Source organism: Aethalodelphis obliquidens, unplaced genomic scaffold (genome assembly GCF_003676395.1).
Source record: "Aethalodelphis obliquidens isolate GAN/ISIS:26980383/991018 unplaced genomic scaffold, ASM367639v1 scaffold41, whole genome shotgun sequence".
In the NCBI taxonomy this organism is placed as follows: Eukaryota; Metazoa; Chordata; class Mammalia; order Artiodactyla; family Delphinidae; genus Aethalodelphis; species Aethalodelphis obliquidens.
In genome coordinates this window covers 14,611,718-14,634,907 of record NW_020837985.1, presented here as the reverse complement: position 1 = coordinate 14,634,907, position 23,190 = coordinate 14,611,718, and the positions used below count along the sequence as shown (strand labels likewise).

General features: G+C 44.6%; 1 protein-coding gene across 4 annotated transcripts in view; it reads left to right on the top strand.

The window, feature by feature from the left end:
- Positions 1 to 23,190, top strand: part of TRAPPC9 (trafficking protein particle complex subunit 9) — a 509,122-nt gene that overhangs the window by 85,706 nt on the left and 400,226 nt on the right. For all 4 annotated transcript variants that reach the window (XM_027077960.1, XM_027132545.1, XM_027077959.1 and 1 more), the window contains one exon: positions 20,355 to 20,481. In XM_027077960.1, the coding sequence (XP_026933761.1) occupies positions 20,355 to 20,481 (127 nt within the window). The remainder of the gene's footprint in view (positions 1 to 20,354; positions 20,482 to 23,190) is intronic.

Sequence of the window (23,190 nt, the reverse complement as noted above, 5' to 3'; positions counted from 1 at the left end):
TCACTGTGTGTGGTGTCCCCTATCGGTCAGCTTGGGCCACCGTAACAAAAATACCACAGCCTGGGGGGCCTCAACAACAGACATTTATTGTCTCCCAGTCCTGGAGGCTGGAAGTCTAAGATCAAGGTGTCGGCAGGGCTGGTTCTTCCTGAGGCCTCTCCTTGGCTGGCAGATGACCACCTTCTCCCTGTGTCTTCACGCGGTCGTCCCTCTGTGTGTGTGTTGCTGTGTCCTAATCTCCTTTTCTTACAAGGACACCGGTCATATTGGATCAGGGTCCACGCCTATGAGCTCATTTGACCTTAACTACTTCCTTAAAGGCCGTCTCTCCAGATGTAGTCGTCTTCTGAGGTACTGGGTATTAGGACTTCAACAATATAAGTGTGGGGGGTGGGGAGACACAGTTTAGCCCGTAACGTGGAGTATGATCCATCCCACCCCACCCCACCCCACCCCACCCCGTCCCGTCCCATCCCGTCCTGTCCCGTCCCATCCTGTGGGATGCTGCTCGCTACCCACTAAACTGATTTTTTAAAAAAAATATTTATTTATCAAGCAACCCATACATCGTTAGTATAGACATCGTGCAAGGTTAAAACATATTCAAACATCAAGATCCACATTCAGGGCTTCCCTGGTGGTGCAGTGGTTGAGAGTCCGCCTGCCGATGCAGGGGACGTGGGTTCGTGCCCCGGTCCGGGAAGATCCCACGTATCGCGGAGCGGCTGGGCCCGTGAGCCATGGCCGCTGAGCCTGCGCGTCGGGAGCCTGTGCTCCGCAACGGGAGAGGCCACGGCAGTGAGAGGCCCGCGTATTTTTCTATAAACTTTAAATGGCAGAGCTGTTTTTGTCTTCTTTGTCCAGTGATAACTTTAGACATATTTTCCATTGACAATATCATAAATGCCATAAAGTTCTAAGCAAGTTCTAGAGGCTGGAAGTCTGGGGTCAAGGTGCCAGCGTGGTTGGGCTCTGGTGAGAGCTCTCTTCTTGGCTTGCAGATGGTTGCTTTCTTGTTGTGTCCTCACGTAGCAGAGAAAGAGAAAGAGAAAGAAGAAGAGGAAGAGGAAGAGGTGTAAGAGAGAAAAAGAGAGAGAGAGAGAGAGACTAAACTGATTTTTATGACCCACGAAAAGGTCAAATAGCTTACAGGCTGTTACACCCTTACTTCTCTTTTAGAATCGGCAATGGGATTTAAATGGAATGGGCTCGTTTGAAATGAGTCACTTGCAGACTTCCCCAGTGTCCCTGTGACCTGTGCTCCGCATTTGTTAGCTTCATTTACATGTGTCGCACGTGGACGGAATCAAGCTGTTCGGCCCGTGCAGCCGTCACGTCCTACTGGTATCCTGCTTCACTGATCTGAGAGAGAAAAAGAAGGCACCAGTTCAGGCTTTTCTGGATCTCATTTTTAAAAAGAGATTGAGATAAATTCACATTAATATTTATCAAGCAGCCTCTCAGTGGCAGAGAACTATTTTAGTGGAAGAAATGGCATATTCCTTAGTAAAATGAATGCAGAGACCCTTGGTAGGACGTGCAGGGTTTAGCTCTTCTCTGGGTGATGAGCTCTACAGATAGCCCCCAGCTTTCAGCGAGGAGACCCTGGATGCAGCCCACAGAATACCGACGCCAGGGGACAGAGCACCAGCCCCCGGCTCCTTGGCTTTTTCTGCCTTTGAGCATCCCCAGGGGTCTGTGTAATGTAGGCAACTTGAAGCTGTGCCGAGGCCGGGCTGTTGGATGGTTGGTGCCCACCTGGGCTCACGTGGCTGATGGCCGACCCTGGCTGACTGTGGCCCCTGCACATCGGCGAGTCTGTGTTCCTCTCTAATTGTCCCTGTGTCCATTCCACGGCTCTCTTGACGTATCAGTCATGTTCTATGCACGTAGCGGGGTAATTTTAGTGGCACTAGGGAAGGTACCGAGGTGCAGGGGCCTGTTTCTCCTGATGTCAAGGCTCTGCTGTTTGCATGAATAACCCCAACAGTGGGAGAAGGGACAGCTCTGTGGGTGTGGGGAGAGGGTGGTGTTTGATGTGGCTGTAGATGGATTTGGAGGAAATAAAACAACTACACAGAGGGAATTCCCTGGCGGTCCAGTGGTTAGGACTTGGTGCTTTCACTGCCGTGGCCCGGGTTCAGTCCCCGGTCGGGAAACTTAAGATGCCGAAAGCTGCGCGGGGGAGGGACGCTCAGCTGTGGCTGGGCTCTCCCACTCGCGGAGAGAAGACGGGATGGTACCGGCGTGGCAGCAGAGGGGGCAGCACGAGCAGAAACAGCTCCTCACCTGCTCTGAGATTGAGTTTGTTCATCTCTAAAGTGGGGGTGATTCAGTGATGGAAGGAGCCACGCTCCATACCCAGCAGAGCACCTGGCATTACAGGAAGGCAGTTAGTGTTGACTCCTTCCTTATTGCTTATCTCAAGCCCCCTTTGTTCTGATGTTTTAGACTCTAGCGAGACAAGTTAACAGCATCACCAGCAGCGCCCTGTATGTTGGCTGATGACCATGTGCCTCGTGCTCACAGCCCCTCCTGGGACCCAAGCAGCCCCTGTGCTGCTGAGGAAGCAGGCCCAGGTGCAGGGTGGTGGTGGTGGGGAAGGCAGGTGTCACGGGCACAAACCTGTCCAGCGGGAGGTGGGGCAGAGGGAGGTTCAGATGCAGGTGTGTGAGGCTCCAGTCCACGCGCCCTCCTCTCTTATGTGTTCCCACATCTCTGATGGCCTGATCCCCAGTCTGAGTTCTCAGTTCTGCTTTCCAGATGGAACAGTCCTCATCTTCGCATTTGAGCTGGTGCTCATATGTCGCGATCCCGGACTTCCAAAGCTAGATTAATTCATTTTCTCACTTGCCCAGCCAGTATTTGATTTTTTAGAGTGTCTGCCTCTTGTATCTTTCCTCAGTTTCAGCACCTTCAAGGTGCAGACACATGACCGGGCTTTGCCTTAACAAGGGTTTCTGGGTCCTGAGAGTGTGTGATAGTCGTGGGCGTGCACTTTCTGTACTCTGTGCCCTTACAGGGGTGAATTGCCCTAATCCTCACAGTTGCCCCAAACGGGTAGCTACTGTTCTTAGGCTTATTTTGCAGTGAGACGATTGATGCATAAGGAAATTAGCTAGAATGCCTAAGGTCTGCTATGTGGTATTTGGAGGAGCTGGGACTTGGACCCTGGCCATCTGGCTCTGGAGTCCATGCTCTTGTCCGCCGCTGGCCTCGATCACCTTCTGTTGCCTGAGTGCACGCATTGACGGTTGATCTTGTTGCCCTGCACTGTGACAAGGAGCCAGACCCGCCAAAGGTTGCATTGGGACATCAGACATCACACTTCTGGTTTGTCTCTGTACCAGGGTTATCTACCAACTTAGATACAGTTGTCATTTATTTGAAAGACAAAGATTGGATGAGATAGAAAATGTTAGATTTAATTTATTCAGTTTCTCCTTCATTTTATCGCCAGCTCATTACTTTGCTGCTCAGCCCAAAGAAAATGCACTAGAAATTTGCCATTGTCAGTGTCAGAGCAGATTGAGCCTTGGCCTGGGAAAGGTGCTATCCTGGGCGTTTCATCCTGATGGGATGGACCCTCACACTCTCGCTTCACTGTGTCCTGGAGCCGAGGGAGGGCAGGAAATCCGAGAAGTGATGCATTTTCCAAACACTGCAGGTGCTCCTTGTTGTCGCGTTCCCATTCTCTGCCTGCAGTTCCACACCAACTCTCGTGTGCTGCAGAGCAGACAGCGGGGAGCCAGAGGAGCCTGGGGCCAGGAGCCTCACTGCCCTGCAGCTGCAGCTGCCAACGTTAGGAGTATCTGTAAAAGGAAGTCTTTTGTTGGGCTGTAACTTGTGACTGGTATGTCATAAGATCAAAAAGGTTTTTTTTTTTTAGTTTAAATGCTGTGATATGGAAGTGCACTTATTTCATGCACATACTTCTCCTTGGGGAAGAAACCAAAGCAGCTGGAAAAGAAACTTTGGCTTAAAAAATTATGAAATTAATGTTACCCCAAAGGTAATTATTTGAGTTATGAAAAACAAGGTTATTAAAAACTAGAAATTACAAAGTGCATCAATGAGGGTGTACATTTAAAAAAATTCTGTGAAGATTTGTGGTGGGGATTTAAGAGTTAAGCTCTTGTTGTATTCAATATGTACTTGTATTCAAATAAAAATTTGCTATTGATTTCACACAGTTATACATCCGGTCCTGACTTCTGAGCTTCAATTTCTAAGTGAAGGCTGGATGTGTCCTTTGAATGGCCTAGGACCCTCAGTTGAATTAATTCTTTCCCTTGAGGGTGTTACTGTTTTCTTACTCTTGGAGGCTTGAAGCTTTTGGAGTCATCCTCCAATTGTCCTCCTTCTCCTATATCCTGTGAATTGCTTGGGTGTATTCCGTATCCGTTCTAATGCTTGAGCTTTTCTCCCATGGGATTCCTCCTCCCCCTTCCGCCATCACTGTCCTGGTTCAGACTTCCCTCCCTCCTTCCTTCCTTCCTTCCTTCCCTCCTTCCCTCCCTCCTTTCTTCCTTCCTCCCTCCCTCCCTCCCTCCCTCCCTTCCTTCCTTCTTTTTAATTTCTAATGTCCATTTGTTTATTTCTTTTACATCTCTTATTGTTTGGCCTGTACTGTTTTTTGTTTTTTGTGTTGTTTTTAGAAAAATAGTTTTAATTGCAGAAAAGTTTTCACATAAAAATAAAATAAGCCTCAGACAGAATAATGGCCATAAAGGCAAAAATGCTGCCTAGTGAGTAGGTTAGATTTTTTTTTTAACATCTTTATTAAAGTATAATTGCTTTACAATGGTGTGTTAGTTTCTGCTGTATCACAAAGTGAATCAGCTATACGTATACATACATATATCCCCATATCGCCTCCCTCTTGGGTCTCCCTCTCACCCTCCGTATCCCACCCCTCTAGGTGGTTGAGTAGATTAGATTTTAAGGAGAAAATCATTCGATTCATGCCAAAGGCTACAGAAGTATCTTAAATAAAAATTTAATTAATAGAAATTTTACAACCTTTATCTCCTTGAAAACAGCTCACTTTTCCAAGCTGATTTCAGTAATTCCCTCAATGGTCTAAGATTTGCAAGATATACTGGGATAAACTGAGTTGATTCAGACTCATTCTGAATGGGTCCTTTTCTAAAATAGTATTTATTTACACAAGTCTGCTTTTTTTTTCTTTAACATCTTTATTGGAGTATAATTGCTTTACAGTGTTGTGTTAGTTTCTGCCATATAACAAAGTGAATCAGCTATATGCATACATATATCCCCATATCCCCTCCCTCTTGCGTCTCCCTCCCACCCTCCTTATCCCACCCCTCTAGGTGGTCACAAAGCACAGAGCTGATCTCCCTGTGCTATGCGGCTACTTCCCACTAGCTATCTGTTTTACATTTGGTAGTGTATATATGTCAATGACACTGTCTCACTTCGTCCCAGCTTACCCTTCCCCCTCCCCGTGTCTTCAAGTCGATTCTCTACGTCTACGTCTTTATTCCTGTCCTGCCCTTAGGTTCATCAGAACCTTTTTTTTTTTTTTAGATTCCATACATAGGTGTTAGCATACAGTATTTGTTTTTCTCTTTCTGACTTACCTCACTCTGTATGACAGACTCTAGGTCCATCCACCTCACTACAAATAACTCAATTTCGTTTCTCTTTATGGCTGAGTAATATTCCATTGTATATATGTGCCACATCTTCATCCATTCATCTGTCGATGGACATTTAGGTTGCTTCCATGTCCTGGCAATGGTAAATAGAGCTGCAGTGAACATTGTGGTACATGACTCTTTTTGAATTATGGTTTTCTCAGGGTATATGCCCAGTAGTGGGATTGCTGGGCCATATGGTAGTTCCATCTTTAGTTTTTTAAGGAACCTCTATACTGTTCTCCACAGTGGCTGTATCAATTTACATTCCCATCAACAGTGCAAGAGGGTTCCCTTTTCTCCACACCCTCTCCAGCATTTATTGTTTGTAGATTTTTTGATAATGGCCATTCTGAGTGGTGTGAGGTGCTACCTCATTGTAGTTTTGATTTGCATTTCTCTAATGATTAGTGATGTTGAGCATCCTTTCATGTGTTTGTTGGCAATCTGTATATCTTCTTTGGAGGAATGTCTATTTAGGTCTTCTGCCCATTTTTGGATGGGGTTGTTTGTTTTTTTGATATTGAGCTGCATGAGCTGCTTGTATATTTTGGAGATTAATCCTTTGTCAGTTGCTTCTTTTGCAAATATTTTCTCCCATTCTGAGGATTGTCTTTTCATCTTCTTTATGGTTTCCTTTGCTGTGCAAAAGCTTTTAAGTTTCATTAGGTCCCATTTGTTTACTTTTGTTTTTATTTCCATTTCTCTAGAAGGTGGGTCAAAAAGGATCTTGCTGTGATTTATGTCATACAGTGTTCTGCCTATGTTTTCCTCTAAGAGTTTTATAGTGTCTGGCCTTCCATTTAGGTCTTTAATCCATTTTGAGTTTATTTTTTTGTATGGTGTTAGGGAGTGTTCTAATTTCATTCTTTTACATGTAGCTTTCTAGTTTTCCCAGCACCACTTACTGAAGAGGCTATCTTTTCTCCATTGTATATTTTTGCCTACTTTATCAAAGATAAGGTGACCATACGTGCGTGGACTTATCTCTGGGCTTTCTATCTTGTTCCGTTGATCTATATTTCTGTTTTTGTGCCAGTACCATACTGTTTTGATTACTGTAGCTTTGTAGTATAGTCTGAAGTCAGGGAGTGTGATTCCTCCAGATCCCTTTTTCTTTCTCAAGATTGCTTTGGCTATATGGGGTCTTTTGTGTTTCTGTACAAATTGTGCAATTTTCTCTTCTAGTTCTGTGAGAAATGCCATTGGTAGTTTGATAGGGATTGCACTGAATCTGTAGATTGCTTTGGGTAGTATAGTCATTTCCACAATGTTGATTCTTCCAATCCAAGAACATGGTATATCTCTCCATCTGTTTGTATCATCTTTAATTTCTTTCATCAGTGTCTTATAGTTTTCTGCATACAGGTCTTTTGTCTCTTTAGGTAGGTTTATTCCTAGGTATTTTATTCTTTTTGTTGTAATGGTAAATGGGAGTGTTTCCTTAACTTCTCTTTCAGATTATTCATCATTAGTGTATAGGAATGCCAGAGATTTCTGTGCATTAATTTTGTATCCTGGTACTCTACCAAATTCATTGATTAGCTGTAGCAGTTTTCTGGTGGCATCTTTAGGATTCCCTAGGTATAGTATCATGTCATCTGCAAACAGTGACAGCTTTACTTCTTCTTTTCCGATTTGGATTCCTTTTCTTTCTTTTTCTTCTCTGATTGCTGTGGCTAAAACTTCCAGAACTATGTTGAATAATAGTGGTGAGAGTGGGCAACCTTGTCTTGTTCCTGATCTCAGAGAAAATGGTTTCAGTTTTTCACCATTGAGAACGATGTTGGCTGTGGGTTTGTCATATATGGCCTCTATTAAGTTGAGGTAAGTTCTCTCTATGCCTACTTTCAGGAGAGTTTTTATCATAAATGGGTGTTGAATTTTGTCAGAAGCTTTATCTGCGTCTATTAAGATGATCATATGGTTTTTGTCCTTCAGTTGTTAACATGGTGTATCACATTGATTGATTTGTGTATATTGAAGAATCCTTGCATTCCTGGGATAAACCCCACTTGATCATGGTGTATGATCCTTTTAAATTGCTGTTGGATTCTGTTTGCTAGTATTTTGTGGAGGAGTTTTGCATCTATGTTCGTCAGTAATATTGGCCTGTAGTTTTCTTTTTTTGTGACATCTTTGGTTTTGGTATCAGGGTGATGGTGGCTTCATAGAATGAGCTTGGGCATGTTCCTCTCTATGCTATATTTTGGAATGGTTTTAGAAGGATAGGTATTAGCTCTTCTCTAAATGTTTGATAGAATTCACCTGTGAAGCCGTCTGGTCCTGGGCTTTTGTTTGTTAGAAGATTTTTAATCACAGTTTCAATTTCAGTGTTTGTGATTGGTCTGTTTATATTTTCTATTTCGTCTTGGTTCAGTCTTGGAAGGTTGTGCTTTTCTAAGAATGTGTCCATTTCTTCCAGGTTGTCCATTTTATTGGCATATAGTTGCTTGTAGTAATCTCTCATGAGCCTTCGTATTTCTGCAGTGTCAGTTGTTACTTCTCCTTTTTCATTTCTAATTCTGTTGATTTGAGTCTTCTCCCTTTTTTCCTTGATGAGTCTGACTAATGGTTTATCAATTTTGTTTATCTAGTCTAAGAATGAGCTTTTAGTTTTATTGATGTTTGCTATTGTTTCCTTCATTTCTTTTTCATTTATTTCTGATCTGATCTTTATGATTTCTTTCCTTCTGCTAACTTTGGGTTCTTTTTGTTCTTTCTCTAATTGCTTTAGGTATAAGGTTAGGTTGTTTATTTGAGATGTTTCTTGAAGTAGGATTATATGGCTATAAACTTCCCTCTTAGAACTGTTTTTGCTGCATCCCACAGGTTTTGGGTCGTCATGTTTTCATTGTCATTTGTTTGTAGGTATTTTTTGATTTCCTCTTTGATGTCTTCAGTGATCTCCTGGTTACTTAGTAGTGTATTGTTTAACCTCCATGTGTTTGTATTTTTTTACAGTTTTTTTTCCTGTAATTGATATCTAATCTCATAGACTTGTGGTCAGAAAAGATACTTGATACGATTTCAATTTTCTTAAATTTACCAAGGCTTGATTTATGACCCAAGATATGGTCTATCCTGGAGAATGTTCCATGAGCACTTGAGGAGAAAGTGTAATCTGCTGTTTTTGCATGGGATGTCCTATACATATCAATTAAGTCCATCTTGTTTAATGTGTCATTTAAAGCTTGTGTTTCCTTATATATTTTCAGTTTGGATGATCTGTCCATTGGTGAAAGTGGGGTGTTGAAGTCTCCTACTATGATTGTGTTACTGTTGCTTTCCCCTTTTATGGCTGTTAGCATTTGCCTTATGTATTGAGGTGCTCCTATGTTGGGTGCATAAATATTTACAATTGTTATATCTTCTTCTTGGATCGATCCCTTGATCATTATGTAGTGTCCTTCTTTGTCTCTTCTAATAGTCTTTATTTTAAAGTATATTTTGTCTGATGAGAATTGCTACCCCAGGTTTCTTGTGATTTCCATTTGCATGGAATATCTTTTTCCATTCCCTCACTTTCAGTCTGTATGTGTCCCTGGGTCTGAAGTGGGTCTCTTGTAGACAGCATATATATGGGTCTTGTTTTTGTATCCATTCACCCAGTGTATGTCTTTTGGTTGGAGCATTTAATCCATTTACCTTTAAGGTAGTTATTGATATGTATGTTCCCATTACCAGTTTCTTAATTGTTTTGGGTTTGTTATTGTAGGTCTTTTCGTTCCCTTGTGTTTCCAGCCTAGAGAAGTTCCTTTAGCATTTGTTGTAAAGCTGGTTTGGTGGTGCTGAGTTCTCTTAGCTTTTGTTTGTCTGTAAAGGTTTTAATTTCTCCGTCGAATCTGAATGAGATCCTTGCTGGGTAGAGTAACCTTGGTTGTAGATTTTTCCCTTTCATCACTTTAAATATGTCCTTCCACTCCTTTCTGGCTTGCAGAGTTTCTGCTGAAAAATCAGCTGTTAACCTTATGTGTATTCCGTTGTATGTTATTTGTTGCTTTTCCCTTGCTTCTTTTAATTACTTTTTTTGTTTAATTTTTGATAGTTTGATTAATATGTGTTTCGGCGTGTTTCTCGTTGTGTTTATCCTGTATGGTGCTCGCTGTGCTTCCTGGACTTGACTATTTCTTTTCCCATGCTAGGGAAGTTTTCGACTGTAATCTCTTCAAATATTTTCTCAGACCCTTTCTTTTTCTCTTCTTCTTCTGGGACTCCTATAATTCGAATGTTGGTGCATTTAATGTTGTCCCAGAGGTCTCTGAGACTGTCCTCAATTCTTTTCATCCTTTTTTCTTTATTCTGCTCTCTGGCCGTTATTTCCACCATTTTATCTTCCAGCTCACTTATCTGTTCTTCTGCCTCATTTATTCTGTTATTGATTCCTTCTAGAGTATTTTTGATTTCAGTAATTGTGTTGTTCATCATTGTTTGTTTGCTCTTTAGTTCTTCTAGATCCTTGTTAAATGTTTCTTGTATTTTCTCCATTCTTTTTCCGAGATTTTGGATCATCTTCACTATCATTACTGTGAATTCTTTTTCAGGTAGGTTGCCTATTTCATCTTCATTTATTTGGTCTTGCAGGTTTTAACTTGCTCCTTTGTAATATATTTTTTTGTCGTTTCTTTTTTTTTTTTTTTTTCGGATGGGTGGTGCTGTATTCCTGTTTTACTGGTTTTTTTGCCTGAGACGTCCAGTACTGGAGTTTGCAGGCATTTGGATAGAGCTGGGTCTTGGTGCTGAGATGAGGTCCTCTGGGAGGCCTCACTCCAGTTGATATTCCCTGGGGTCTGAGTTTCCCTGTTAGTCCAGCGGTTTGGACTTGGAGCTCCCACCACAGGAGCTTGGGCCCGACCTCTGGCCTGGGAACCAAGATCCCGCAAGCTTGAAGACAATGTGGGCAGTTGAAGTAAGGACAGGAAATTCCTGTACTGTGTTTTTTAATCAATGTTTTTTAAAGTTGAAATATAGTTGATATACCGTGTTGTGTTAATTTCTGCTGTGCAGCAAAGGGATTCAGTTATACATATATATATGCATTCTTTTTTTAATATTCTTTTCTGTCGTAGTTTATCATAGGATATTGAATGTAGTTCTCTGTGCTCTACAGTAGGACCTTTTTATTTATCCATTCTGTATATAAAAGCTAGATTTTCAACACCTATTTCTTGGATTGGTGCAGTAGACTCCTAACATCATGTCCTATTCCTTCCTTTGCTCCTTTGATCCATTCTTCACACTGGAACCAGAATTATCTCCCTGAAGCACAAACTAAATCACATCCTTCTGCCCCTTAAGAAACTTGCAGTGACTGACTGTCCTCCGTCTAGTAAATTCTCAACTCCATCTCAAGGATGCTCAGATTTGATTCAAACCATCTTTTTAGCCTAATTTCATACTTTCTCTATCTACATAATCTGTATTTCATATATATTGGGACTTGTAATATCATATGTTTTTTCATGCTGTTCTATGGTAGCTTGATCTCTCCTTGTACTTTTCCTGTTTCCATGTTATTAAGAGGGTAATAATTCTTTCCTCTTCACCTCCTCATTACCTTGCTTAGTTCTCAATTAAGCACCATTACATTATGTCCTGAGATCAATTTCGCCATCTGGTTCCCTCACTAGATTGCAGGCTCCTTGGGGATCAGACTATGTCTTACTTATACACCTTTCATCTTTTGTCATTTTGGACAATGCTTTTACCAAGAAGATAGTCAATAAATGCGGAACTGAATTAACTTAACACTACCTTTCCTAAATTATTTCTTAGTATGTATTTGTTGAGACCCCACCAGTTGTAGAAGAAGGCTGAGGAGTTAGGAGATCTTGTTGTCCTTGAAGATGTGGGGATCCTGCTGAGTGCTTTAAGGCTGGGCTTTTCCTTTTATAGGGCAGATACTCGATATTTGTTAAAGGAATGTTGACTGAAATACGAAATAGTTTTAGAAGAAAGGGTGCTGGCTGAGCCTGGCAACTGATTACAAATGAGAGCCTGGTGGAAGTGGAAGGCACACTGAGCTAGAATAAAACCTTTCTAAGCTTCAGTTTGCTAACCTGTAAAACAGGGAGAGCAGGGGCACCTCTTCCTTTAGGTTTTCGGATGATTTAATGAGATAAGACGTGGAGGGTGCTGCGCACAGTGCCTGGCGTGTAGTAAGTCCTCGTTAAATGTTGGCCACTGCTGCTGCTCTGGTTTCTAAGCATTGCCAAGGGCAGCTGTGGGGCTGGGAAGGGCTGTACATGTCCCTACAGTAGACACCTCTGTCAGATTGGGGAACCTCAAAAGCTCCTGATTGATGTTGTAGGGTGCTACTTTCTTCAGTCCTGTGTAATGTTGATAAATAAGCCCTGGTTTTTCTTTAGAAAACTTCCTGAAAACTCAATTTTGAGTAGTTTTGGAATAATTGTTATTATACAAATAATGTATGTTCCTTTTAGAAGTCTTGAAATGTATAAGCAGAAAGGAAAAAATTGTGTATAATCCTACATGGGCAAACACACACACTGTTAACGTTTTAGTGTATTTCTTTTGTTTCATTTTCTATTTAAAACAAATTGGATTGATTTTTGAAATTTCATTTATTTCAAAAATATTATCTTGAATTCTGATTTTCCATGCATTGTAAGACATTTTTCATATTACTGCAGACTCTTTATAAATGCCGTTTTCAATGATTGCATAAATTTGCATTATGTTCCTGCACCGTGGCTTATCCAACCATTACTTCATAATTGGATGTGCAGATTCTTTCTAATTATTTATTAAGTGTCTATTCTTAAGATCATTTTCCCTTCTGGGAGTTATATTGAGAGCTCTAGAGATATTTAAAATTTTTCTAGGTAGCATTTTAAATAGATGGTTAAGTAAAAGATGATGGCTTAACATCATTGCCTTTCGTTTTGGTAGAGCGTGTTTATATACTTGAAAAGAACAAGGGAAAATATTTAGTCTCCTTGTCTACTTGAATGATTGCTTCTCCGGGCCTCCGACCTGTCACTATGTAAATTAAGTGAAAAACAAGCATAAAGCAGCACTGATGGGAAGCAGTTGCTGTGGCTCAGCGCAGGTTTATCTGATTCAATCAGCCTCCTGTTACGGAGAGGCCTGTTTTCTTGGTACATGACAGGGCTTATTCTGTACCTGCTGGTTTGGCAAGATCATTCATCTTTGTGGTGGTGGCACGTGACTCTTTTACCTTTGTAGTTGGACCGTTATGCTGCCTGGATGTATTTGCTGAGTGAAGAAAAGCCAGGTTGATTTTTCTTGCTTGTCAGGTGCTCAACTTGCTGGATACGACGTTTCAAGATATCTGTGTTTTCTTCTGTATTTTCACATATTGAGGCAATCTGGGTGGGCAGCGCAATGAAATGGAAAAAGCAAAAAGTTTGAGCTCATAGCTCTGAGTATGAATATAATTTAGCCACTTATTACTGGCATGACCCCAGGAGAGTTCGCGTGACCATTCCAAGCCTCAAATTCCCTATCTGTAAAATGGGCACAGTGATGCCCAAGGAAGTCACTCTGAATGGTGGAAAGAGAACTAGGTGTGAGGACCCCGGACTTGAAATCTCAGCCTGCTCACTGGCAATGTGACCTCAGAAAAGAGATCTGGGGGACTTCCCTGGTGGTCCAGTAGTTAAGACTCTGCTCCCAATGCAGGGGGCCTGGGTTCGATCCCTGGTCAGGGAACTAGATCCCACACACAGCAACTAAGACCCAGCACAGCTAAATAAGTAAATAAATAAATAACAGAGCCCCCAAAAACCAACACCACTATCACAGAAAGAAATGATAATTCTTTAATAATTCATTAAAACATTAAAAAAAAAAGAGAGGTCTGGGATCTTGGCTCCTAAGTGTTCTTATCCCTACAGTAGGGCTAGGGGTAGCATGTTGCTTACTGGGTAAGTGGTACCGTTGAGTGGGACAATGCAGGGGAAGCCCCCTTGGACACCTACCTGGCTTTTATGCTGCTGCCTGTCGGTACTTTAACTCACTGCCCAGGGGACCAGCCATCGCCTACTCACTTCCCGCCTGATTCTTAATTTGCTGCTGTTGGGTTCCTGCACCCACTAGTTTCTTTTGAAGGTAGCAGATGAGCATGTAACTCCCACATGTGGCGATGGGTTTTTAGTCTCATCCTAATTGACCTTTCTATCCCTTTCACCTCCATTTCTCTTCTTTCCAGAAAAACTCATCTTTGGGCTTCTTGAGTCTCATCCTGAGCTTCTAGGATTGTTTCTTTTCAAACCCATTTACTAGTTCTTTTCTCACTGCGCTTAACCTCTGTGTTCCCCAGGGCGTTGTCCTCAGACCCTCTGTTTTTCTCCTGTCACCTTTACACTTCACCTGGGAAATGTTATCTTTGCTGATTTTTGTGTTGCTTGGGATTCCGTCTTGTTCTGAGTCTACTTTCCTAATCATCGTCCAACAGCTTTTTGGGTCTTTTCATCCTTCTGGGTAGTACCTGCATGCTTCACATTCGACATGTCTAAACCACTGTCTTCAGATCAGAGGACCCCTGACTTTTCTCTTATCCTGGGTTTGCATCTTGGTCAATGACCCTGTCCTCCACCTGTCACTCCAAGCCCTTCTCTTTCTCCTTTTCTGCCGTTATTTAGGAGAATAAAATCTTTTCTGAGTTCTATTTTGTCTTCTCTATTGACTTTAAAGCCACATCTCTATTTTTTTCTTACTTGCTCTAGAGATTACAGTGTGCATCTCTGACCACAGTCTACCTTCAGGTAATATCATACTACTTCCCTTTTTGTACTTGGTGTATTAAAGAACAGTGGAGAGTGAGGTGAATAATACTGACCCTTAGAGAAAGGCGCTGCCTCTTGTGTCGGCTTCACTGTCGGATCCTTGCCAGTCTGATGTGTAGCTGAGCTGGGGGTAGGCTTTGCTGTGGCTCGCTGATAGCTCATGGCGTTAGGAGGGTGGGGTCAGGATTAGACCTTTTACGGGGCGTGGGCTGTGGGTGCAGGGGAGACTGTGGGGGTCCCCCTGTGCTTTACAGCCAGCTGCCGGCTTTCCCACCACAGGCCATCGTTCTCTGCTCTAAGCCAGGCGGCACGGTTGGTGGGTTTAGTGGGGCTCTCTTTGGTCTCCAGTCCCACCTCTGGCTTTCTGCATTCTGTGTGCTTCCTCTCCGCCCTGCCCCAACTTTCTGTAGGCCACTTTCTTGCACGCAGTGAACGTCCCTAGTGCCTTGGAGGGATTTCTTTCAGCTTCTCTGTCCTGCTCCGGCCTTTGATGGCCTTGGCCTTGGAGGAAGGGGTCCCTCTCGTTCTCCTGCCCCGGGCTCAGCAGACCTCTCTGCTTTCACTTGGAGAAAGTGCGTTGCGCCTCAGTGCACCTCTCAGCTCTTCTGGCTTGCCCAGATTTCTGCGGGCAGCTGCCTTACATCTGGGGAAGGTTCTGAGAACCTCAGGAGGGGGTCTTCCTCTCAGCCCCCAGCCTGCAGTGTGCTACACCCTCTGCGAAGGCCCAGGGAAAGGATGAGTGTGTAGACTTGCTTGGTGGCTGGGTTCCTGTGAGTTGGAATCCATTGTCCCCACCATGGGCAGTTGGGAGTAGTTTGTGAAAAGTTCAGCTCTTTTCTCCTTCCCTTCCTCTTTGTCTGACTCCCCATTTCCTCCTACTGCTCTGCCAGGGACGAAAGCAGCTGTGGGTCTTCTCTCCTGGGAAGGGCTTGCCGCCCTCCAGAATTTAGTTCATTTACGTTCCCCTTCTGATGGATTTTGAAGAGGCCCCTTTTATACCTCATGCAGCTGTCCCCGTGGTGTGGCAAGGCCATCTGGTGTCACCCTTTCCACTTGACCTGCCCTCTCTTCTGAGTCACTTTCAGGTGGATTTGGCAGCCTTCAGGCCTGCAGAGCTGACTGGAAAAAGCCCCAGGGGAACCCGTGCAGCGAGTCCGGGCACCCGGCTCCTCCCGGGCACCTGGCTCCGGGCCCGCTGGCTCGGTGACATGCGGTTGCTCTCCCTGCCCCATGAGGAAGCTGCGGGCTCTCCTGGCTGCTCAGCCTCTTGGCGGTGGTTCTCTCCATGCCTAGAATCCACACACGCTCCCAGGGACAAAGTGGATGCAGGAAGGGGGTTCATCTTCATGAGTGCCCCTTCCCTCTGGACTCTCAAATCTTTGTTGCCTTGACAACTCTCCAGTGCCCCTCCTCTTCTGTAATACTTTTGTTGTGGCTCTTTTAGTTCTTGGTGGCAGTGTTGTTTGCTGTGAGCTACTCCAGGAGTGGAAGTTGTCACAGTGGTGTTTGTAGTGGAGATTAACTTTTTCACTGGCAGTGAGGTGCTGTCGGATGAACAGGTGTAGTGTTACAGAGATCCCGGATTGAGGGTGATCCCCACCTTCCCAGACTACTAGTTTTGTAGCTTTGAGCTAATCACTGCCTCTTCCTGAAGCTCACTTATGTCTTAGTAAAATGGCATCACATACACTATTTGTGAGTGGAGAATCATAATCTTCACAATCCCTAATGTCCCTAATGTCCAGTATGCGTAATTGTGGGTAAGGACTGCAAGTATTTCTGCAGCGCTTTGTGCTAAGAACAGTGCTGGCCCCTGTGGACGTGCTGTAGAAGTGAAAACTGCCTGCAGCAGACCTGAGCTTAGTCTGTCATTCTTTGTCTGAGTGTTTCTACATTTCTTCCCTTGGACACGAAGCCTCCTTTTCTGCCCAGCAACTGTGTATTCATCATCTGTTGTCAGTAGTGAAATTTCTACAGCAACTGTCACAAGCCTCTGAGGAGTCCTGTGTTCCAGAGAAGGTCCCGCATTGTAGACCTGTGTGAAGTATCAAGATTTGACAGTCAGTGTACCGCAAAGCCTGTACCGTCCTCGCCTGCGGCAGTCCCGTCGCCGTTCCCATGCAGGTCCCCGTGCTGCCGCACCATTCAGCCCTTGATGTCCACAGACGTTACCAGCCTTAGCCGATTCCCTCTCGCACGTGCCTCAGACAGCTTCTCCGTCAAGTTCTCTTGTGTATGTACAGCTTATAATGATATGTCATTATTCATCCTCTGTCCGTATTTTTGTCACATTTTCCTTAAAACATAGCAAAACGTCCCAATAACGCACTCATTGTTTTTGCTCTGAGTCCCAGGACCCTTGGCAAAGACCAGACGTTGCCTCTTCTATAAAACCTTCTTTGGCCAAATTACATGTCTTGTGTGCTCTTCTCCCAGACTTTGATCCTGCCTCTGTAAAGTCACTGATAAGGAGCCGTAATGTCCTCTTTTGACATTGTGTGCTCTTTCAACTTGGGACACCCCAAAAGTAGAGCCTGTCATGCTTCTGTGTCCCTGGTGCTCAATGCTGTGGGCGCCTCGTAGGTGTTTGATGAAGGCTGAGTGGATGAGGGCTTGAATGAGTAAAGTCAGGTAAGGTTAAACGAAGAGGAAGGAAAACACTAACTTGATGAGTGAAGAAAAAGTGATACGAGTAGTAGTGAGTGGTGGAATGCATCACATGGTTATTTCAGCTGCTTGTTGAAGTAGAAAATACCTGGAGAAGAATCACCTCAGTGGGGGCCACGGTCCTTAGTATCGACACGTAGCACCCAGAGCTCCTTTGTGGTTCCCACCGCGGTAAGGTGCACAAAGAAAAGGTGAGGAGGTGGTCAGCCTGCACAGCCTGGCTTCTGTTGGTGAATCAATGGCTGTTTCTCTCATTTTATTATTTTATTTTACTCTTGCCCACAGATTGATTCTGTCCTACCTCTTTGGATAAATGAGGCCAGCCGACTAACACATAGCTCTTTAACACCTTTTGTCATCTAAATACTCTTGACAAATTAGGGGAAAACCAAAAAAGGTGACAAGATGCTTTCCCTTTAAGGAACTTGTAGTCCAATGACCTTGATTTTTAGCTGTCAGAACTTAAACAAAATTTAAAGAAAAAATCACAGTCTCACCACTTAAAAAATTTGGTAAGTGGACCTGTGTTTTGTCAAGACCTAGAGAGACAAGGAGAATCTGGTGGCGTTGAGCACCCAGCCTCCAGATTCCGATCTCTAAACACTGAAAGGATCCTGCGCTCCTTGGAAAATAGATTCTAGACCTGAGGCTGGAAATGAGCTAGAAAGATAGCAAGCTGTTGACAATCTTGGGCCTTCTCTAAAGACATAGGAACTAACCTGCAAGGGCTGCCGAACATGGGACAGTTTGAACATCAAAAAAGAATGTGATGGAAGCCAACTGAAATACCAAATATATAAAAATCCACCAGTGCATAGTGATACTGAGTCATATACGACTTACTGGTCATCTTTGGAGGTGGTAGGGACACCAGTTCTCTCTCCAGTAAATGAAGGGACAGACTCATTTGTCAGCCCTCCTTTCTGTGTCGTCTGTTTCAGGATCACCAAACGGTTGATGAGGGAAAATCCTTTTTAATTAGAGAATTAAAAAATTACCACTTTAGAATCCTTGATAAAAATAGATCTGGGCAACAACATACAGCAGGTGCTCAGCTCTGTCAGGAGGAAGGTTGATGAGAACTTTCTAACGGATGGACCACACTGACAATTGAACATAAGCATTTAACCCTGGAAACCCCACTAAAGTGACAGTGAAGTTGTCAGGTAGTGGGAAGGCAGGGAAGAGGCCCCAGAAGGCAGCGGTGCTCTGGGGGTGATGTGACGAGGGCTGTGACGGTGGGAGAATTAGCTGTAAAGCATCTCATGAGTTGATTGTGTCCCCAGATCTCCTTCTCTGCTCCGGAAGCAGGTGGCTGTCCCTCTGCCGTCTCCGCAGAAGATTAGTATTTCGCCTGACGGAGTAAAAAGAAAGCATATGTGCTGGAGTCACAGGCACAGCTGGAGAGCAGGGCCCTGTTGAAACCGAGGGGACTAAATGCATATGGGGCGTTGACCGCTTCACCTGGCTTCCACAGCCAGTCTTATACCCCACATGGGAAAGTCTTCCAGGGAACAGTGCCCAGAAGAAGAGGCTAAAGTACAGACACGGGAGATTCCCAGGAGATCCTGCAGTGCGTCCCTGCGTGTCCGTCCTGTTCTGTGCAGCCAGCTGAGCAGAACACCCCGGGTACTGTTCCTTCTTGGGTAACTTTGCAGGTGGCACCGGGCATCATTAATAGGTTCATTCCTTTCTTCATTTCAGCAGGGTTTACTGGGAGGGCATAATTCAGCCTTATAATAAGGTACCTAAACCACGAGTGCTCTACCCAGCATTAGGCAAATTAGGTCACTTATATGTTATCAGCGGGAGCCCCTTGGGAGATTTGTCACCTGTAAATTGAAGATGATTTGATTATTTAAAGAATTTTGTTCATGCTGCAAATTAACATTACTGTGTCGTATCTAGATTAATTCTGGTTGCTTTTCTGCCCCCCTGTTCTCTAAGGAATGATGCTTAGACACAGAAAAGCCCTGTGGCACAGTTAACCCATTAATGTATGTGCCTGAGATCTAGTCATTCTCTGCCTGGATCTTGTTTTGTATGGTCGCCGGTCAGTGGAGCCAGCAGCCTCACCGCGCAGCCCTGCACCACTCTCTGTGACGTCCTCGAATTCCCTGCAGGCACCGGTATGACAGTGGTGACAGTGCCATCGTTCCTCTGAGCTCAGTCTCATGTCCACCAGCCACTGTTTTTAATTCACCCTTAGAAATTCTTTAGATGGGAGGTTAAGGTTTCCCATCAGGTGGTCACACCACAGATGGGGAAAGACCAAGCCATGTACTGGAACCTGGTCTAACTTCATGGCCCAGAGTCTCGCCCCCATGGCTGTGCCGCTCTGTCCCTCTTCTCTCCAGGTCCTCCACCCTCCCTGCCAGCAGTGACAGGAAACAGGCCAGGAGTGAACCCCCGATCCCTAACTCCTTAATTCTTCCAAACAGTGTGGGAGTGTGGAGATCACAGGCTGAGGGCCAAACACGGGATTTTTGACACGACTTTAACTTCAGTTGGGCTCGGTTTTCTCGTTTGCAAAATGGGCACAGTGATGCCTGCCTTTCCGAGTTACTTCGAGTTTTCCAGCTGGAAGCGCCCTTGAGCTCCGGAGTGTTACAGAGCCCGTGAGCACGTGTCTAGGGTGCGTCATGGGTGATAAGCAAACATTATTCACTATTACCTGCATCCTCTTCTCCTCCCTCCTAGTGAAAGGGACAGGGATGGGGTGGAGAAAACCAGCCTTATCTCACAAAGCTCTACTTTTACATAAAAATACTGGTTTGTAATTATTTGCTTAAATATCTGTTATACAGATGGACTGTACACTCCTTGGGGACAGGGCCTGGCATTTTGCTTGGTACCTAGTAATTGCTGGAAAAATATTTATTAAGTAATAAAATATTCTCCAGTCCTGCCTGCCCATTGACCTTCTTGGAATTTGATAAGGATTTATTATCTTAGAAAATGAAATCTCCTAGAAGATGGTGACTTAATTTCCTTTTTATCCACAGGCCTTTAAATGGAGCAGCTGCTAGTGATTATTTAAGTAAATTGAATAAAGCTGCTATTTTCTTTTTGTCTCTTTTGGTCACTGCCCCTTTATTTCTCTCAGAAGACTGGACTCACTGGACTGTTAAGTATTTGGGTTAAGAATTTTATTTTTGCTCAAAAAAATAAAATAGAGCAAAACAACCCCCCCCCCCACTCCCCCTTTTCTTTGGTTTAATTAACCTTTATTTTGTTTTTATTTTCTCATCAGAAAAAAAGGATGTGACGCAAAGCCTGGAGAACTATACCTCCAAGTGTCCCGGAACCATGGAGCTCATCACCCTCCCCGATGGCCTCACACTGCCCCCGGTGCCCTTCACCAAACTTCCCATCGTCAGGTAGGACAGGCTGGCCGGGGTGCGGAAGGTGAGCTTCGCTCCCAGCGTCTGTCTTTGGTCTGATCAGGGATGCAGATCTTTAGAAGAGTTCCTGGTTTGGGTTGGCTGTGTATCTGGTCTGTCATCTCGTTAAGTCGCAGCCATCACCTGTGAAGTGTGTTTTATAGACCAGAGAATCAGGCCAGGGCCATCGGAGAACTGCCATGGTCACGTGCTTGTCTGCCAGCAGAGCCCCGCAAACCCGTGTCTGCCGGTTCCATGGCCGAGACGTGGCCCTCTGTGCAGTGGAGGCCAACCAGGCCTTGTGGCGCTCGCACTTACCCGCATCCGGTAGGGCCCACTTTCCTAGACTGTTCACCCCTGTGCACGGGCCCGGGGGGGCGCCTGCACCTCGCTTGCTTTGAGTGGCTTACAAGACCATCTGCGGCCTGCTCTGTCTCCAGACTGACTGTGAGCCCCTTCCTGGACCCCCAGCCCTGCACGCCCTTCTGGAATCACTGAGTAGGCAGAATGTGCGGGAGGTTTCATTCCTCTGCTCAGGCTCCACCTTCTGCTTGCAGCGCCTTTCCCTCCCTTGCTCTGCCTGGTGACATTCAGGCATCTTTCAAGATGTAGTTCAAGGATTATCTCCTCCAGAAAGCCTTTTTCTAGAGCCACCCAGATAGAAATAATTACACCTTCTGTATAAATTACCAATTATTTCAGTGCAAAGAGTAGAAAACCTAGCAGTGGATCACAAATAAGAGGTGATTTTTCTTATTTATTAAGAACTTGGAGACAGGTGGCCTCTCTGCAACTCCTTCTTTACCTCCTGATGACCAAATAGCTGCTGCAGCTCCAGATAACACATCAACATCCAAGACAGGATGAAGGAAGAAGGGGCAGGGCCAGGGAACCTATCTTTTGTTTACTAGGAAAGCAAAAATGATCTGGACGGATTCATAGTAGGCTTCTGCCCCAGTCTCCTTGACCAGGAGTGCATCTCGTGGCACCGCTAGTTGTAAGAGAGGCTGGGGAAATACATGTTTAACTCTCCCAGTCTCTGTACTGTAGGTGGGATAAGGAGAAGGGGGTTAGAAATGGTGCTGGGTTAGCCAGCCAGCAGTATCTCTTATGTCTTTCTTCTGTTTCATTTACAGAACTTGATTATACGATACATCTTTGTTCTTTTTGACTGAGGGCTACCTGAAGAGGGCTTTCTTTGTCTTTGTAGCCCTTGGGTGCTCATGTGTGTTTGGTGAATGAACAGGTCTACCCATCAGAATTCTTTGCATAGCAGTTGGCAGAATACTTGACCCAGACTATCTTAGGCAAAAGGGAATTTATGGCACACACACCTACAAAGTCCAGCAGAGGGATTCGGGCAGGGCTGGGGCCAGGCTTCAGGCCACCTCATCAGAACCTGTCTTCTCTCCCCTCTCAGCTGTGCCCTCTGCAGTGAGGCTTTAGTCTCAGGCCCCGGGTGGCATCATGGGGGCAGCCGCAGCTCCTCATCCTGCAGTGTCCGGGAGAAGAGAGAGGCAACACCTGTGGGGGAAAGACGAAGCTTCTTTCTTTCAGGAGCCTCCACAAATGCCCTTTGCTCTCCACTGCCTCTGTTGGGGTTGTGGACTCAGATCTGAGTCCCTGCTCCCAGCCCTGCGTTAGCCATTTCTTCCAAGAGCCCTGGTCCTTTCAGTGGAGAATGGAATTTAAGTTAAGATCTGGGTGCTGTGTGTGCTCCTTACCATTGGGGTGTTGCTGCTCGCAGTGGATAGAACTAGGCAATATCTATTTATATACATACGTTACTCACTGCATGTTCATGTCCATGGTTATTTCTGCATCTATTTCTGTGTATTGGAAACCGTGAGTTCATACTGATACCTCCAGTTCCACCCAACATCTTAGGGGATCCTTCTACTTTTCTGAAATCTGTAACTCCCTTCTCAGACTGGGGGAAACCTGTCTCCCATTAGCCTCAGTATGGTTACTCATTTGGTCAGTTCCCCTGCTGGTTACCAGTGGTTATCAGGTTGACCTCCCTCCCCATGGGGAGCTCTGATGGCCAGGCTGTGCTGCTGCCCCAGCCCCCCAGGCCCCTCTTGCCCCACTCCGGCCAGCATGCCCTCTGCCCTGTCGCCTGCTCAGATGCATACCTGGCTTTGCCCTCTGTAATGGACTCAGGGCTGAATTGCTGGGGCAGGAGAGAAAGGGGAAGGAAGCTTCTTTCCCATCTATTCTCATCAACAAATAAGCTTGCCCTTCAGATCTTAGTCTAGCATGAACTGGGCTCGCCCCAGAATGGTTTCAAGTAATTGTGATGCAGGTACACATTTTGCCGTGTTTTCATAAAACATTTGAGGCAGCTCATAGAAATGTTATGTTAAAAATAAAGTCACCAGAGTGAAAGGTAAGTAAGGGTCCTACATAATGGCTGGAGATGGGGGAAAAGCATGATTCTGTTAATCATATGTCAATAATTAACTAACAATGGGTATAGGGGCAAATGTGATTGGTTACAAAACTCTCTGTCTCATAAGCAGACACAAACCAGTCACACTGGAGAAATACACCTCTTCACAGTAAGGAGGCTTGTGGAAACCCCTCTTGTGGGTTCTCTTAAAGGGAACATATTGAATAATGTCCTCAAAAATATCCCTACAAAAATCTGAAGCAGGTTCTCATGGTTGTTTTGTTTGTGACATTCCTCAGTGCAAACTACAGGCT